Source organism: Bufo bufo, chromosome 1 (assembly GCF_905171765.1).
Source record: "Bufo bufo chromosome 1, aBufBuf1.1, whole genome shotgun sequence".
Taxonomy (NCBI): Eukaryota; Metazoa; Chordata; class Amphibia; order Anura; family Bufonidae; genus Bufo; species Bufo bufo.
In genome coordinates, this window is record NC_053389.1 from 569874770 (window position 1) to 569894678 (window position 19909).

At 44.1% G+C, this 19909-nt stretch overlaps 1 protein-coding gene across 1 annotated transcript in view; it reads left to right on the forward strand.

The window, feature by feature from the left end:
• Positions 1–19909, forward strand: part of BEND7 (BEN domain containing 7) — an 84537-nt gene that overhangs the window by 53213 nt on the left and 11415 nt on the right. Inside the window, exons 4-5 of the mRNA XM_040413158.1 lie at positions 2050–2349; positions 2484–2606. Coding sequence (XP_040269092.1) covers positions 2050–2349; positions 2484–2606 — 423 coding nt within the window. The remainder of the gene's footprint in view (positions 1–2049; positions 2350–2483; positions 2607–19909) is intronic.

Sequence of the window (19909 nt, forward strand, 5' to 3'; positions counted from 1 at the left end):
CATTTTTTCAGAAATACAATTTATAATTTTTATAGTGTGTTAGATGTATTGCTAGTGAAGCGGTCAGAGGTTTTTACACCAAAGATACGGTATAGAGGAGGATAATGTAACATGTATAAACTTTATTAATGTTTATGGCGGAGGGAGTGCTTTGTGTGACTTGACACCACAATCCGGCCACTCCAAAAAGCTCTATTTCATGGACAGAAAAAACTGTCCGTCCGTCCCCTGTATGTGACTGACAGTGGTCAAATATGATTACTGAGATAAAGGCAGTGATACCTTGGTCAAAAACCTTGGTGTCACCTAAAACCAAACAAGGACAGGAGGGTTATCATATGTTATCCTCCTGTCAGTTTATCACCCATTGAACAGCCCTTCCCCGCACACACGGGTTTCTGCCCCTGCACACAGGCCGAAACAGAAGCTGCAGACATATGTCAGATGTCAGTCCACTTAAGCACTCCTTTGATTTTGGTCAAGAGTTGGTTTCAAGACAAGACTAAGATCATGGCTTTTGACACAATCTAGCCCAGGCTAGAGATATTTGGAGAATGGACGTATCACATGCAGCTATGTCTACAGAAGCCCCAGTAAAGGAAATGTAACGGAGATGCATGAAGGATATGTGCACTTCTGCAATGATTATTTTATATTTATTCATGCATCTAAAAAAAAGTCTAGATGATTTCACTGCCTCTGACCCTATTCTTGATAACGTGCAGATAATAGAAAAAATGGCAGAGGGAAGGGAGTTCCACACAACTACAAGATGTGACACACAGCTTTCTAAGGGTTGTCTAGCTGCTCGGAAATGCACCTTTTATGTGCCAGGACATGGAGCTGCTTTGGTGGACCCAGTGTGGCCAATACATTTATTTCAATGGCCCACACAGTGGCCCTGCAGGGACTGCTCTGTGGCTTCCCTGCTCACAACAGCTGTGAAAGCCAAAGTTGTCTTCATGAGATGACCCCCATTAATAAAGTCTATTTGCCAGGTTGCTTCGCTCTTTATTTTAGAAGCTACTAGCAGAAGGACCCAGCTTCAGTGACCTCTACAGCACCCCGCCACTTTAACAGTGACCTTCACAGCACCCGTCCCTTTAACAGTGACCTTCACAGCGCCCGTCCCTTTAACAGTGACCTCCACAGCACCCACCTCTTTAACAGTGACCTCCACAGTGCCCGCCTCTTTAACAGTGACCTCCACAGTGCCCGCCTCTTTAACAGTGACCTCCACAGCACCCGCCCCTTTAACAGTGACCTCCACTGCGCCCGTCCCTTTAACATTGACCTCCACAGCGCTCTGCCCCTTTAGTGCTAGGGCTACACGACGACATGTGTCGTGCAACATTTTGTCTCAACTATTTTTATAATGATAGGCTATGGTGTCGCACTGCAAAATGGATGCATGTAGCAGTGTAGTTGTGCCATATGTGTCGTTCAACTTATTGTTGTCCTATAGCCCTAGCCTAAAGCTGACCTACAGCTGTGAAGAAAAATGGCTGGGTTGTTATGGAAACCTGGAGTAAAACTGTGTGTATGGCAGTATGGAGAAAGACTTGCAGGCTTGTATTGGTTAATGCAGGTCATTTGTTGGGAACATCTCAGGAACGGTACGCCCTAGAGAGCTGAGACCTGGTCTAAAACCTTCCCAGACACCTGATGTTACCTGTATGCCAAATTTGGTGAAGATCGGTCCAGTCGTTTGGTCGCGCATAAAGAACAGACAGACGTCTAGACAGACAGAAACTCATTTTTAGATATATAAGAGATGGAGCAATACATAATGCTTGCAGAGTTGGACAAAACCTTGCTTCTACACTTGAGGTAATGTGCTTTTTTGGCCAATGGCTGCACAATTTTTAAGGTCATACCTCCATTAACCCACAATTTCAGGCGTAGCCTCTATGTGGAATCCTAGCTTTATATATACTTACAATTGAATTTTGGATTTCATGGAGAAACCTGCCCCCACAATACTACTCACATAGAATATATTTTTATTGCTTATTACATCAGGTATCACTCTTTCTTCTCTGTACACAGGAGATGAAGGTATGGAGATTAAAAAGCAGATCACTGGCATGAGGAGACTGTTAAATGACAGCACTGGACGGGTTTACCAGCGTGTTGGCAAGGAAGGCGAGAAACTCAAGGAAGGTGTACATGATCTGGACATGAGTTGGACTGATAGTCTGAGCACTTCATGTGCTGCTGCTGCTGATCCCAGTCACTCAACACAGCCTCCATGGAACAATGTGCCAATCCAAACCAGCGAGTTTTCAGGACAGTATGGGACCCGATCTAAGACTGTACAAAATCAGATGAAAAATCCAGGAACTAATGGTATGTTTAGGAAAAAAATAGATGTAGAGTGACAGGTCAAGCAAATGACATTGATCGTAATGAGTTCATTTGCTGCATTGCTGTGTAGTGGACAATATGAAGTATGTGGTTTTAATACTCTGTTTATTCATCAGGTGAGTTACGAATGGTGAATTCAGTGTCAGAAGCAAAGTGCTGTACATGTAGCTGCCAACCCACTCTCCAGGCCATCCTTCAGGAGCTAAAAGCAATGAGGAAGTTCATGCAAGTACAGGCAGGTACTGTATTATATACCAGTTACATACTAGAAATCCTGCAAAACTGCATATTTACTTTTTATCTTTTCAACCCCTCCATTGCTTTATGTCATCAACTGCTAGACAAAGTGGATTTAAAAAAAAAACACCCAATATCAACTGTTATGTGATTTCAATGATATGACATTTAGGTCTCATGCACACGACAGTATGTATTTTTCTGTCTGCAAATTGTGGATCCACAAAATACGGATACCGTCCGTGTTGCATCCACATTTTGTGTACACCTATTGACTTCAATGGGTCTGTGGTCCGCATTTTACAGGCAAGTATAGGGCATGTTCTATATTTTTGTGGAACAGACATATGGATGCAGAAAGCACAAGAATCATCCGTGTGCTTTCCACATCCGTATGTCCATTCCACAAAAAGGTAGAATATGTCAGCAAAAGGTGGACCACCAACCCGTTGAAGTCAATGGGTCTGCAAAAAAAAAAAAAGTGGATGGCACACAGACCACATCCTTATTTTGTGGATACGCGATTTACATCATTTGGGAAAATCATTTTTAATATTGTCAAAAGTTGCTCTTTAGATGGGATCCGCATTTCAAATGAATCAGGAGGAGGAAGAAGCATTACATAGGTGTAGTGAAGACAAAAATGGCACCTAAGTGCAGTTGCTATTTGCATACAGTCTGCTAAATTGTCCAAATCTACGCTGCTATCTAAGACAGGAGCTCCAGGCACCCTTTCTAACAATGCAGTCATTTTGTAGACTGACATTACTGCCACAGCGACTATGTGTATGAAGCTATTTTCATCAGTGTTCATGGGGCAGAGTTAACTACTTGTGGACCAGCTTATGGAAGGTCCAGCCCATAATAGAACAGTCCTATCCTATTTTTTGGGGGGACAAGGTGACTAAAAATGGCGAATCGTGCGGTTTTGATTTTTTTAATGTTACGGCGTTCACCACAAAGGAAATATTTTTTTTAGATTTTAATAGTTCACATTTTTTGAGGCGTGGCGATATGTAGTATGTCTATTTTTTATTGTTTTTAAATTTCATATGTAAAATTGGGAAAGGGGGCAATTTAAACTTTTTGTATTTTAGTGTTTTTTTTACCTTTAACTATTAGCCCCCTTTATGGGCTAGAATCCTTGTCCTATTCACCCTATTAGAGCTCTATTAGGGTGAATAGGATCTCACACTCTCCCTGCTGCCCTGTGCATAGTGCACACAGCATCAGGGATGTTACCATGGCAGCCAAGGCTTCAGTAGCATCCTGGCTGCCATGGTAACCGATCGGAGCCCCGCAATTACACTGCTGGGGCTCCGATCAGAACTGCCACTGCCACCAATAAAGAGGAGGGGAGGGGACCCTGTGACCACTGCCACCAATAAATATAACAATGGTGGGAGTGGGTGTGCCTGTGGCCACTGCGCAACCAATGATACTAATACTGTGGGGGGGGGGTTGGAGGGTGCACTGCATCACCAATAGCTATAATTTATTATACTGGGGGGGGCGCACTGTGCCACCAATGAATGTAATTAACACATTAATTCAAGTATAGGAGGAAGCGGGTGCCGGCGGCGGTATCACATACCCGGCACCCGGCCTCAATAACAGGGCATGCGATCCACTGAACTGCGGCAATTAACCCCTCAAGTGTGACACCTGATCGCTCTGTCATTGAGGCTTATTGATACCGGTTATGTGATATCGCTGCCGACACCCGCTGCCTCCTATACTTTAATTAATGTGTTTTATATTCATTGGTGGCACAGTGGCCACAGTCCCTCCCCTCCTCCTCCCTATCTTCCCATTGGTGGCAGCGGCAGCCACGTCACAGTGGGGAGGGAGGGACTGCCTCCTTCTCCACTGTGCTAGTGAAGAGAACATGGCGCGCGCTGAGAGTGGCGTGTGCCATGTTCTCTAACTGATTCTAGCCTGCGCAGCCTAGTATCAGTAAATAGTAAGACCTGGTATATCCATCCGGGTCTAAAAGTAGCGATTGGGTATCAATACTTTGATACCCGATGCAACCCTAGTCCGCTCCTTTACTATCAATGACCTATCCTCAGAATAGGCTATCAATATCTGATTGACAGGGGTCTTAAACGCTGCACCCCACCAATCAGCTGTGAAATGTAAATACATGTAAATAAAGACGTAATAAAAATAAATTCACTAAATCATAGAACACATAACAGATGTCGAAAGTTGCTGTCATCAAGTTCTAAATGAGTGAATTTTTTTCATGAAATAGTAAAATGTCCGACGTTCAACATTTGATACGTGTTCTATGATCTATTATGAATAAAATAGGGGTCTATGAGATTTTCAAATCATTGCATTCTGTTTAGGCCTCATGCACACGACTGTTATTTTGGTCCGAGTCGCAGTTTTTGCGGCTTGGATACGGACTCATTCACTTCAATGGGGCCGCAAAAGATGCGGACAGCACTCCGTGTGCTGTCGGCATCCGCTGCTCCGTTCTGTGATCCGCAAAAGGAATATAACCTTATTCTTGGCCATTTTGCAGACAAGAATAGGCAGTTATATCAATGGCTTTCGGTGCCTTTCCGCAAATTGCGGAACGCACACGGACGCCATCCTTGTTTTGCGGACCTCAAAACACACAACGGTCGTGTGCATGAGGCCTTAGTTTACATTTATTCACATTTTACACAGCGTGGCAACTTTTTAGGAATTGGGGTTGCAAACAATTGGTCATTTTCTGATGACACGTTCCCTTTAAAAAAGTAACCTTGTAAAATAATGTTAGATCGATACAACTATGCATTAAATGGACTTCAACCAAAGACAAAGCAGCATATTTCATGCTGCTAGTATGAAAATCATTTGTGCTACTGGTGTGGGTAGCTACAGTTTAAAAAAAAGTTCTCCGGATATCTGGGACAACAATAAATTCCAAAACGGCACAGACCCAGTAGTCATTATCGCCATAGACATCATACTCTATCACGCTGCACTCCCCAGCCTGTTTCTGAAAAGCTGATTACTTTTTTTAGCCTATTACATAATAAATTATTTTCTCAGCACAAGATCAATAATATAGAAAATGCAGAAAACACAGAGAAAGCTTTTTCCAATAAATAACCCGTGAAGCATGTACCCTGACTTCATTAAATGTATGAAATTTGTTTCTTTAATATAGTAAAACCAAGATTCCAGTAAACTAATTTGCAGTAAAGTCAGATCTTTTAAATGCTTCAGAAAGCTGAATAATGGAAATCGGGTATCCTGGTACTAAGTGTCCCTTTAGCTTGATTACCTAAAGAAGAACTTCAGGATTTATTGAGGCTCCTTGGGCCAGTTATCTAGATATCCGTTCCTTACTAGTAGTCGAGCGGCTTTAAAAAAAAAATCATTGATGGTCTTTCTGATGGCGAGGATGCCCTTACCACTCAGCAGAATGTATGGCACATAGTCACAGTGGACAGGGCTAGGAGTTTCCTGGTTTATACACCAGACATTCAGAGCCTTACTTGTAACGTGTTGTAATTTGCTTCAGTACATACAGTCCATGCAGGAGCTCTTGAGTCATAGAAAAGCATCATTTATAATTGATCTTGCCCTAATGTGTTGAGAAATTTCGGGTGTGTTATATGGAAATCTTCTTACACCACAATCTCTTATTTTCATAAATTACAACAAATAACATCACAGAGATGAGATATGTTGGATATAGTTTTTTGGCATGTGTAAAAATGTTTGCCTTTCCCCCCTATTAATTAGAAGAAGAATTTAAGCATAAAAAAATCCAGGCAGTTTAATATGGCCAATGTATCAGTTGGTACAATATATAATTTCTGAGTTTACATGTCGATATCATCTACATATATCATTAAGCCATTTTGAAACTACTTTGCATTACTTCTTTTGAACCTGAGTTTCACAATTTAGCAGGCTTCAGAGCTAAATCTCCCAGCATTTCTTGGAGGCTCAATGTCTTAACTGGTGATTTCCATTATGGGAAGTGTAATTTTTTTTCACCAGGCACAGAACTAGAACCAAAAATAACCTAAAGGCACATTTACATGCACTGAGCGAGCAGGCAATTATCAGGAAGGAAGTGTTCCTTGCTGATAACTGCCTGCTCATCAGTGGAGGTGAAGAGGTGCATTTATATGTAGCGATCACCTCCACCGTATGGGAATGTGCAATAGCTACTGTGATCGTTCGTGGTATTGTTCGATCACAGTAATCTGCCCAACAAGTGCAGTTTAAATCCACCATAACTCTCCTCGAAAGCAAAGTGCATCAGAGATAACTGCATTATAGGAGTCATCTATCCTGTATTAATAGTTAAACAACCATTGAACAAACAACTATCTGGTGAAGTGAGGAATTCTTCATGGGATAGACTTCTATTTGAGGTACAGAGCATGGTATGTGAGACACAATGCTCTTGTTAGGTACAGTCACTGGTAGTATCGTGATAAAGTGGTATAATAGCTATAGTGACTAAACACTTTTCAGGGCTCCTGTCCCCTTTGTCATTAGCCAGAAGATATAAAAAATAGTCATCTCCCTTGTTACACAGTATATAAGGACTGGATCATATGTAAATCCAGAGCTGGACTAACTATGGCTGAAAATAATCAGGGACTGGATTTATCACATGATAGTAAACATAAAACTAAAAATTTATGAAAGTGGGGGCGTGGCCTGCCATAGCATGGAGTGAGTAGCATGGCATATCGCTCCTGCCATCATCCTGACTTGTACCGCTGCCTGCAGTCCTCTAGTGGACGGGGAGAACCCTGAACGGCGCCTGGGTGGAAGAATAGTCCCCTGCCTTGCTCTCAGGAAGACCAAAATGCCGAAGAGGGGGAAGAGCAGCGCCCGCCTGGACAAAGTGGAAAACAGCCAAAATGGCGCCGAAGTGAAGGGGGAGGAGAAGCCAGCACGAGGTGGTGAGCCGGAGGGCAGCAGCGCGCCTCAGCAGATTTGCTAGAGTATTGGAGGGAGCGAGGGACTGGTCTCAATGTAAAGAGACAGAGAACATGCCCTCCTCGGATCAGGAGGATCGCTCCTCAGATGAAGAGGGAGATGAGAATAATGGACGCCGGGTCCCAGTGTTAAGGGGAAATACACAGGGGGAAGAAAACCCTCAGTGTTCAAGAACCCACCCTTAAAGATATTATGGGGGCAGTAGTTAGCTGTAACAAAACCCTAAAAGCCCTCAATCTTCAAGTAGGCAGCCTGCTGGAAGATGTATCCCTGATAAGGCAGGATATGCACAAAATTTCTGAAAGAAACTCTGAACTGGAAAAAAGAATGTCAAAGTTGGAGGATGAGGTCAGGCCTCTCAAGATGGAGGCTAAGTCAACGACAAGAGATATGGCAGCCCTATTTGCTAAGGCTGATGATTTAGAAAATAGATCACGCCGTAATAATCAGAATAGGGGGGGTCCCCGAAAAAACTGAAGATATACTACAGAATATATAGAAAAGTGGTTACATCAGAAATTTTAGGATACAGGACTGTCCTCACTATATGCTGTGGAAAGAGCCCATCGGGTGCCCACAAGACCATTGCCACCGGGTAGACCACCGAGACCTATCCTTGCTAAAATACTGCACTTTGGAGATAGAGATACCATATTAAGGCAGGCACATGATAATGTAGATCTGGTCATAAATGGGAATATGACACATATGACTAGGATACTCAGCTGGAATGTGAGGGGAATGGCTGATACCAAGAAGCGACATTCGCCGAACATGCGAACATATGGCGATGTCCGCCGGCGCCATATTCTTTTGCATTGCGCCAAACTTTTACCCATGACACATCCATCAGGTGGGACAGGACAGCCAATTGAGACGTTTCAGCACATGGACCCCCACCCTATCACAGAACCCGATCTGGCAGCCATTTTACCTTCTGTGCTTTGCCAGTTTAGGGAGAGGTTGCTTTGTGGAGCAGGGACAGACTGTTAGGGACACCAAACGCTAGCTAATAGGGCCACAAAAGTCCTTTTAAGGACTGGTATAGGTGTGCAATTGATAGGTGTAATATACTGAGGGGTGTTATATACTTATAATATACTTTCTAACATAGAAAGTATATTATAGTGCATTTGTATTGTGCAGCAGTTGTGTGCGGTTCTGCCGCGATACCGCAGCTATATAGAGGGATAAACGCTATTGGAATAACTAATTGCAACTGGTGTGATATACCTATTGCCCCCAAAAAACTGATTGAGGGGTCCGGTGAATGCCTAATGTTTGGGGCCTGTACTCCACTGACCTGCAGTAAAATTGTTATCCACTGACCGTCTAATATACCTCCAGCCACATAATCACTTGTTCTTTTCTGTCCGGTGAATGCCTAATGTTTGGTGCCTGTACGCCACTGGCCTGCAGTAAAATTGTTATCCACTGACCGTCTAATATACCTCAAGCCACATAATCACTTGTTCTTTTCTGTCCGGTGAATGCCTAATGTTTGGTGCCTGTACGCCACTGGCCTGCAGTAAAATTGTTATCCACTGACCGTCTAATATACCTCAAGCCACATAATCACTTGTACTTTCCTGTCTGGTGAATGCCTAATGTTTGGTGCCTGTACTCCCGTGGCCTAAAATATAAAATTTCTGCAGCAGCAGGGCACATTTTGAGAGTTTCCCTTTAAGACGCATAAAAATGGCCCCTGATTAAAATACATATTTTTTGTGGGAATTTTTGCCATTGATCCCCCTCTGGTATGCCACTGTCTATGTTGTGGGACTATTTGTGCACTTCTAGTAAGTATTTGGTGGCTGCAAATATGACCTGAAGGTTTTTCAGTTTTGCCTGCCATTAAAGTGAATGGGGTCCGCCGCGAACACATGGTTCGCGAAACGTCCCGGCCGATGTTCGTCCATCACTACAAGCGCGTACATCAGTGGGGGTTTAACCTGGCTGAGCCTGCGAGACCCCAGTATTATGACTTGTTTCACCTCTTGAAAAAGTGGCTACAGCCTGATGTACTGAGTCCCACGGCTATGCTGGATCGACTATTAGCTGATATGTTCTGGATCGCTTTGCCACCCCCTCTCCAGTACTGGATCCCAGCACCTTTTCCGCAGTCCCTTAGTACCTCTTCCGATCATCGAGGTACTGTTTGATCGAATCGCTATGGACCTCATAGGCCCAGTACCGATGTCCGCTAGAGGACACCAACACATCTTGGTCGTCCTAGATTACGCCACTCGGTATCCGGAGGCGGTGCCACTGCAACATACATCAGCCAAACTTATAGCTAAAGAGTTAATGGAGATGTTTTCCAGAGTGGGGCTACCTAAAGAGGTTCTGACTGACTAGGGGACCCCTTTTATGTCTAAGGTCATGAGGGAACTCTGTAAGTTTCTGCACATCAAACATCTACGGACGTCCGTTTATCATCCGCAAACTGACGGCCTGGTAGAAAGGTTTAACCAAACACTAAAAAACATGTTAAAAAGAGTGGTGTCTATTGATGAGAAGGACTTGGGCCTCCTTCTGCCCTATCTTATGTTCGCAGTGTGAGAGGTGCCCCAGGCCTCTACTAGGTTCTCGCCCTTCGAACTGCTATATGGCAGACATCGTTGTGGTCTGTTGGACATATCCAAAGAGGCGTGGGAGCAACAACCCACTCCGTATAAAAGTATTATTAAATACGTCACCCAGTTGCAAGAACGTATGGAAGCAGTGTTGCCTCTTGTAAGAGAGCATATGGAGGCAGCTCAGCGAGCTCAAAGTTGGGTCTATAATCGGCAGGCTCGGGTCCGGATCTTTAACCCGGGAGTCGGGTTTTGTTTCTGGTACCGACCGTGGACAGTTAGTTCCTGGCTAGGTGGCAGGGAACCTACGAAGTAATCGAAAAAGTTGGAGAGGTAAACTACAAGGTACACCAGTCAGGGCGGCGAAAGCCGGAGCAGGAGTACCATGTGAATTTACTCAAACCTTGGAAAGATAGGGAGACCGGTACTGATGACAGCCCACGGCCGAGTTTTCTAGGCGAAGAGGTTCCGGCCCCTCGGTCTGATGCAAGGGAAGTGGTTGCCACAGTGAAGATTGCTGACAGTCTCTACTATAAACAGACTCCGGAGGCCAGGGAGTTTGTCAGCAGGAAAACTGATGTGTTCTCAGACATCCCTGGAGGCACTTCCACAATTCAGCAAGACATTGTCACTGAGCCGTAGGCAAAAGCCCGGATACCCGAGGCTCAGCGACAAGCCATCTCGGAGGATGTGCAGCTAATGCTGCTACTAGACATCATTGAGGAGTCTAAAAGTGAGTGGGCCATTCCTATAGTTTTAATAACCAAATCGGATGGGACGTTACGGTTCTGTAACGATTTTCGTAAACTAAACGAGATTTCCAAATTCGATGCGTATGCCATGCCCCGGGTGAATGAGCTTATCGAGAGGTTAGTACAAGCCCGGTATTTTTCTGTTTTGGACCTCACCAAATGGTACTGGCAGGTACCCTTGACGGAGGCTGCCAAAGAGAAAACTGCCGTCATCACACCAGAGGGGCTGTACCAATATAAGGTGTTACCCTTTTGTCTGCATGGCGCCCCTGCCACTTTTCAACGACTTATGGACATTGTGCTTCGTCCACATCGTCAGTACGCTTTGACTTGCCTGAGCGATATTGTCATCCACAGTACCGACTGGAAAAGTCATTTACCCAAAGTGCAGGCCATAGTGGACTCCCTTCGGAAGGCTGGACTAACCGCTAACCCCCAAAAAATGTGCGATAGGGTTAGAGGAGGCAAAATACCTGGGGTATGTCATTGGGCGCGGAGTCATCAAACCCCAAGTGAACAAAATAGAGGCAATACGGAATTGGCCCGACCTGTCACTACTAGGCAAGTAAAGTTGTTCTTGGGAATGGTGGGCTATTACATGAGGTTTGTCCCCCACTTTGCTACGGTGGCCGCGACATTAACAGGGCTCTTGAAGGGACGCAAGTCAGTGATGGTACGCTGGGATGATCAGAGGCTTTTTCCGCTTTGAAGTCGGCCCTGTGTGGGTCCCCGGTTTTGGTGACGCCAAAAGGAATTTATAGTACAGACTGATGTCTCCGAAGTAGGCCTCGGTGCTGTACTGTCTCAGTAAGTCAACGGGGAGTAGCATCCCGTTGTCTTCCTCAGCCGTAAGCTCACCCCAGCCGAGACCAGGTACAGTATAGTGGAGAGAGAGTGCCTGGCTATCAAGTGGGCACTACACTGCGTGCAGAATTATTAGGCAAATGAGTATTTTGACCACATCATCCTCTTTATGCATGTTGTCTTACTCCAAGCTGTATAGGCTCGAAAGCCTACTACCAATTAAGCATATTAGGTGATGTGCATCTCTGTAATGAGAAGGGGTGTGGTCTAATGACATCAACACCCTATATTAGGTGTGCATAATTATTAGGCAACTTCCTTTCCTTTGGCAAAATGGGTCAAAAGAAGGACTTGACAGGCTCAGAAAAGTCAAAAATAGTGAGATATCTTGCAGAGGGATGCAGCACTCTTAAAATTGCAAAGCTTCTGAAGCGTGATCATCAAACAATCAAGCGTTTCATTCAAAATAGTCAACAGGGTCGCAAGAAGCGTGTGGAAAAACCAAGGCGCAAAATAACTGCCCATGAACGGAGAAAAGTCAAGCGTGCAGCTGCCAAGATGCCACTTGCCACCAGTTTGGCCATATTTCAGAGCTGCAACATCACTGGAGTGCCCAAAAGCACAAGGTGTGCAATACTCAGAGACATGGCCAAGGTAAGAAAGGCTGAAAGACGACCACCACTGAACAAGACACACAAGCTGAAACGTCAAGACTGGGCCAAGAAATATCTCAAGACTGATTTTTCTAAGGTTTTATGGACTGATGAAATGAGAGTGAGTCTTGATGGGCCCGTGGCTGGATTGGTAAAGGGCAGAGAGCTCCAGTCCGACTCAGACGCCAGCAAGGTGGAGGTGGAGTACTGGTTTTGGCTGGTATCATCAAAGATGAGCTTGTGGGGCCTTTTCGGGTTGAGGATGGAGTCAAGCTCAACTCCCAGTCCTACTGCCAGTTTCTGGAAGACACCTTCTTTAAGCAGTGGTACAGGAAGAAGTCTGCATCCTTCAAGAAAAACATGATTTTCATGCAGGACAATGCTCCATCACACGCGTCCAAGTACTCCACAGCGTGGCTGGCAAGAAAGGGTATAAAAGAAGAAAATCTAATGACATGGCCTCCTTGTTCACCTGATCTGAACCCCATTGAGAACCTGTGGTCCATCATCAAATGTGAGATTTACAAGGAGGGAAAACAGTACACCTCTCTGAACAGTGTCTGGGAGGCTGTGGTTGCTGCTGCACGCAATGTTGATGGTGAACAGATCAAAACACTGACAGAATCCATGGATGGCAGGCTTTTGAGTGTCCTTGCAAAGAAAGGTGGCTATCTTGGTCACTGATTTGTTTTTGTTTTGTTTTTGAATGTCAGAAATGTATATTTGTGAATGTTGAGATGTTATATTGGTTTCACTGGTAAAAATAAATAATTGAAATGGGTATATATTTGTTTTTTGTTAAGTTGCCTAATAATTATGCACAGTAATAGTCACCTGCACACACAGATATCCCCCTAAAATAGCTAAAACTAAAAACAAACTAAAAACTACTTCCAAAAATATTCAGCTTTGATATTAATGAGTTTTTTGGGTTCATTGAGAACATGGTTGTTGTTCAATAATAAAATGAATCCTCAAAAATACAACTTGCCTAATAATTCTGCACTCCCTGTAGAGTCTCTCCGATATTATTTGTTGGGGAGAAAATTACGCCTGGTGACCAACCACTCCCCTCTCAAGTGGATCAGCGAGGCCAAAGACAGAATTGCCCGGGTCACCAGATGGTTCCTTTCCCTACAGAACTTTAAATTTACAGTGGAACACAGGGCAGGCCGGTTGCAAGGAAATGCGAATACCCTGTCCCGAGTACATTGTCTGGCGAGTGTGACACAGTGAGGGGAATGGTCTGGGAAAACAGGTATTTTCCTCCCAGCGTGTGCTGCTGGGCTGATTTGTATCCAGGTGAGTTCAAATACCGGACTGGATTTTAATTGCCGGTCCGGGTTTTTGGCAGCACCTGGCTGTCCTTAAATAGGCAGCTGGGCTCAGCAGCAGGATCTCTGTGTTGGGATCTAAGGCTTGGTGCCAGGTTGGAGAGCTGAGACCCATGGGCCGAGGAAACAGGCCCCCTAAAGCCTGCCGTAGACTGCTGGAGGCAGAACTGACATCAAGGTGACTTGTCTTATATGAACTTTCCAATTTGTGTGAAGTAACACCAACATGTACTTTCCATTGTGTGTGAAGTAAACACTAAGACTGCAAAGTAACGCATTATTTTGTGTATTTGCCTCGTGTGAATAAACACTGAAGTTTTGCGTTAAGAACTTGTCTTTTGCCTCTGTACTGCATCCGATTACCCTATCTACCAGAGCGAAACTCCACAACGGCTATGGCATCCCCACACGCTATCTGGGATGCTATGAAAGCATATCTGAGGGGGTTATTAATCAAGTCTATCAGTGCACATAAAACCAGGTCTAGGGAAGCGGACGTTAGGGCTCACAAAGCAGTAGTGGAGGCAAAGGAGGCCTACGGAGTTACACACTCCCAGTCCAATAACAGGGCTATAAGAGAGGCATAGGAACAACTGAGGTGTCATATATTACAGGTCGCAGACAGGAAACGTATATTTTATAAGCAACAGTTGTTTGCTGAAGGGGAAAAAGTGGGACATATGCTATCTGTTATTTCCAGGGCCCAGCAAGGGTCATCATGTATAACTGAATTGATGGACCCCCAGGGGAGAACATGCACAGATACAGGAGATATTCTAGGGTTGCTTGAGGGATTTTATTCCTTTCTTTATATCTCTAGAGCCTCTAATTCGGAAGAGGAGTTATAAAAGTTTCTTGGGGAGGCAGACTTACCTACACTGTTGGTAGAGGAGAAGGAACAATTAGAAGAGCCTATTAATCTGGAGGAATTGGAGTAGGCCCTAAAAGATATGGCTAATGACAAAGCTCTGGGATAGGATGCTATCCCAGTGGAAGTATATAAGAATTTTCAGGAAGTTCTGTTGCCAGAATTGTTAAAGGTTTTCAACTGCTCGTTAGAGGTGTGTTTCTTTTCCGACTTCTTTGCAGGAGGTCCTTATAGTAGTGATTCCAAAGCCAGGAAAGGACCCGAGATATCGCGACTCGTACAGGCCGATATCCCTTCTAACTAAAGATGTCAAAATACTGGCAAAGGTCTTGGTAAAACGTCTGTCCAAGGTGATTCTTAATATAATTCATCCAGATCAAACAGGCTTTATGCCCCAGAAATCTACGGCTATTAATATTCGTAGAGTATACAGGTCTTGGCGGACAACTGTGGAGATAGGACTGTTCTGTCTCTTGACGCTGCTAAGGCTTTTGACAGTGTGGAGTGGGGGTATCTTTGGGGTACGTTGAGATGTATGGGATTTGGACAGCGGTTTATTAAATGGGTACAGGTACTGTACCCTAACCCGAAGGATCGGATTCGGGCTAATGGAGGAGTGTCTAATTACATTCAGCTGGCTAGGGGAACTAGACAAAGCTGCCCGTTATTGCCCCTACTTTTTGCTATAGCCATTGAGACGTTGGCGGCAGCAGTGAGAGTCTCCAGAAATTAGGGGGCTTCAGTATGGACAGATACATAATAAAATTGCATTATACGCTGACGATACTCTCTTATTCTAGGGGGATACGTCAACCTCCCTATCGGCCACCATGACTGTTATAGAGCGGTTTGGTAGATTGTGAGGACTTACTATTAATTGGCAAAAATCGGTGCTGATGCCTATTAATGGTCAGGATGTGTCTGCCACGGCCATTGCTAATAATATTCCATGCGGGGGAAACATTAAATATTTAGGAATCCACATATCGCCCAGAATTATGGACTTTGAAGAGCTAAAACATGGGGCAAATTGTTTCTCTCAGTTGTGGGCAGAGTAAACCTCCTTAAGATGATAATGATGCCGCAGTTGTTATATATATTCCATAATGCCCCAGTCTGGTTACCTTTAGATAGAGTTAATAAAATCAATGCGATATTAAGAGATCTAATATGGCGAGGAGGTCAACCTAGGATTAAATTAGAGACATTTCAATATGCTAAAACGGAGGGGGGATTGGCGGTACCAAACCCTTGGATTTATTACCTAGCAGCGCAGTGTCAGCATCTTAAGGGATGGATGGATTATACGCTTAAAGAGGACCTGGGCGCCGCTCCGTTCTCCTGCTATGGCCTCTGGTATCTTCGGTCACTTGGTTATAGTAGGCGGAGACTTAGGCGACTTGGTTATAGTAGGAAGAGACTGCCCTTGTTCTCCTGGGCGTCTCCTTCTCCCAGGCTGTAGCGCTGGCCAATCGCAGCACAGAGCTCACAGCCTGGGAGTTTTTTTTCTCCCAGGCTGTGAGCTCTGCGCTGCGATTGGCCAGCGCTACAGCCTAGGAGAAGGAGACGCCCAGGAGAACAAGGGCAGTCTCCTCCTACTATAACCAAGTGACCGAAGATACCGGAGGTTATAGCAGGAGAATGGAGCGGCGCCCAGGGATAATAGTAAGTGCAGTGAGATCCCTGGGCGCCGCTGTATATATCATGATACTTAGTTCACAATGTTTGGACTAATGAAAGGTCCTCTTGAAAGATACGACTAGTCAGATTTTACGGCAAAAAAAGGTAGGAGTGATTTAGTATGGATTTTGGAGTGTGCGGGAATTCATATTTTGGAGGAAAAGTTGCCTTTAATAGAACTTATGAAAAAAGTGTGGGATAAGGTCGAGCAGCTGAGAGAGGTTAAAGGTATTAGTAAAATATCCCCCATATGGATCAATCCCCTGCTCCCTGAGTTCCTTTCCCTGTCAGGTCCTCAGGAATAGAAGACTAAAGGGATCCTTTGAATAGGAGATCTTTTAGACAATGGAGTGTTTAGGACCTTCACGGACATACAGGAGAGATTCTGGATCCCTCGTACAAGTTTTTATCAATATCTCCAACTGCGCCACGCGTATAATACTACATTAAAAAGGTACTAACATTGTTAAACTAGAAACAGCCCAAAAATTAATTCTTACATGGGGTGAAAAGAGAGGTCTGATATCTATGCTGTACACTTTACTACTGGATAATTTCCTAAACTCTCATCCGTTGACTAGAATGAAAAAATGGGAGCGAGATCTGGGGGAGATATCACAAGACCAATGGGAAGACATTTTAGAGGCGATCCCGCTGGCCTCATTGAGTGAACAGGGGAAATTGTCTCAACTTTTTATTATCCATAGAGTGTACAAAACTCCAATATTTTTTAAACACATAGGCGTCAGAACTGAAGCAAAATGCCCAAGGTGCTCTTTCGAGCCAGTTGATTTGTTTCAAATGATGTGGCAGTGTCAGAGTCTTGACGGTTACTGGAAACATATACTGGAGACAATATATTATACATTGTCAGTGAGGGTAGATAGAGATCCCAAAGTATGTATATTAGGATATGTTTCTAAGGTTGGGACAGATGAATATAGAAAGGTTGCGGTGTATGTAGCCAGAAAAATTATAGACCTACACTGGATACAGGAAAGCCCTTCAACAGTGGAGGAATTCAGGGTTACAGTTGACAATATGCTGGTTTGTGAAAAATCTTATAAGGTTATTAGGGATAAATATATTTACATATATCTACGTATATAAAAAGAATTTAACAATACAAAACAGACGGTATCAAAAGATTTATTCTTCTGTGATATGGTTCATTATACATAATCATATTGTATACGTGTAAGATATTTTTGTAAAAAAAAAAAAAAAATTTGATTTAAAAAAAATGAATGAAAGTGAAAATAATATGAAACATCAATAGAGACAATAACAGTTGATTAAGAATATCAACAATTTGAATATATGAAATAATATAAAGATGCCACGATGGAGTGTGTCACAGGGCCGTACAGCCTGGCAATGGATGACAATGGTTCACGCCCATCCCACAACTTCACAAGAAAACCAAATAATTCCATCTCAGCATTTGGGAATTAAAGGACTCGAAATTGTATATCCTCCCACTGTCCATTTTGGACATCCTTAAGATAAATTCCTCCGCCCCCCTCTCCTAGTCTTTCTACACCATTTGGATGGCTGTAAAAGTCAATAAACTATAGTATTCTACATCATACATCTTCCGCATGCTATCAATGATATTATGGATGCTAGATGTACCGTATATAAATCCTAGTTTACAGAACATCCCTCTAACAATCCTCAACACCACAAATCATTATGAAGACAAGATGTGGCACTGTTAGAACAAACACAATTTGAGTTTTCTGGATTTCACCTTCTCTTTACCTTTATGTTACCCAGGTGTTCAGCTGAACTGAGGGTGGAAAAGAGGTTAGGAGATTTGGCAGGACATGCCTTTCTTTATGTCTTAGACCTCTTTCACATTTCCATGTCCATGACGGCATCTGTGACAAGATGGTCAGTAGCTTATCTGTGAAGAGGTCCGTGAAGTATCCATGTGTCACGAACCAGCGGGTGTAAACTCACTGTACCACATGTCCTACCTCCTCTAAGGGCGTTGTATAAGTGAACCCATGGATCTTCACAGTACCCCTATTGGTGGGGATAGAGTTTCCCGAGGGGAACACCAGGTTGCTACCTCTTGAGGAGGATAGGCACACAAGGCAGCTGGTCCAGGCGGACCAGGAGGTTCCTGAGAAAGGTACCAGAGGTGCAGGACCGAAGGATGAGGCAGAGGCGTACTCAGACAGGCAAAAGGTCAGGTCAGGCGGCACAGGTACAGGTCAGGCAATCCGGATTGGCAACAGGAGAGTCAAGGCAAGCAGATAGGGATCTAACAGGTAGCAGAGTCCAGGAATACAGATATGAGTCAGGAACACTAGTGGAAACCAGGAACCTTAGCAGGACACAAGGACCTTGACACTGAGGCATCTGGGAAGAGGGCTGAGCCACCTATATATGCGCAGGATGGCTAGGATAGGTCAGCAAGGTCACATGACCTAACCCATAAAGCTCAGGAAGTGACATGCGTCGGCCCTTAAAGGGACAGGACTCATCTCAGGTTAATTTGCATATGTATAAAATCGGTTTTTTTACACAATAAAAGCACACAGAGCTATGGGGACTGAGTATTGCGGATGTGCTAGCGGCAATCTAGCAACCCTTGTCCTCAGCTCTACTTTATACCCAAAATCCCAGTGACAGGTTCCCTTTAAGGAAGTGCTGCAGGAAACAAGCAGCAAGCATGCTGTGGCCAGGGCTGAGAGCAAACTGTGGAGCGGATCCCAGAACAACAGCACCCACAGACAGAGCCCAAGACTGCAGCAGTGAATGGGAAGCACCGGACGCAGATCACTGTTAAACACGGCGCCTGGGACTGCGGCGGTAAGCAGGAGAACAGCGGCGCACAGCAGCTGCTGTTACACCGTGTTTGGTTCATGTGTCCATTTTTTGTCCTTATCATCCATATTCCATGAACACTGCTAGGCTGAAAATTGGCTTCCAGAGCATCTCCTAGCAATGATCTGTGAAAACCATGGACCAAACACAGATGGAATCTATGTCGTGTCCGTGGTTTCATAGATCCATAGACTATAATGTATGTGAGGGATCCGTAATAGGGCATGCTTCCGTAGTGTCGCCACAGTCCATGAAAAAACAATGATGTGTGAATACATACATTAAAGTCATTGGGTATGTGTGCTATCCATGGAGACCATGTGCTGTCTGTGATTCACTAACGTGTGAATGAGACCTTAGTGTAGCTTGAAATGGATTCATTACAACTTTCTGCTCGCATTGTAGCTGATCCCTCCATTACCTGGGGCAAAAATTTAGTTCACTGTTCTAACCTTGTATCTAAAAACCCTGGCCAAGGAATAGTGCCAGATTTATCATTAGCTCAGGTCAGAATAATGGAGTGAAAGTCGCAAATTTTTGTGCAATCGCTAAAACTGCTCAAAAATGTGCGACTTTTATTGGCTCTGCGCTACGCTCACCAGTTTTCTGAAAGTGGGCGTGTTTTCTTATGTAAATGAATCTCTAGACAGATTTACTATTGCGACAATTTAAAAAGTCACAAAAAAATGCGCAATTTCACTCCAGTGAGGACCATGCTTATCTTATGCGACTTTTTATTGGAACATGCAACTTTTTCGTAAAGATGTGCGACTTTTGTAAAGCTGCTTACTGACGGATAAACTGCTACCGTCAAACCACATTTATTAAAGTC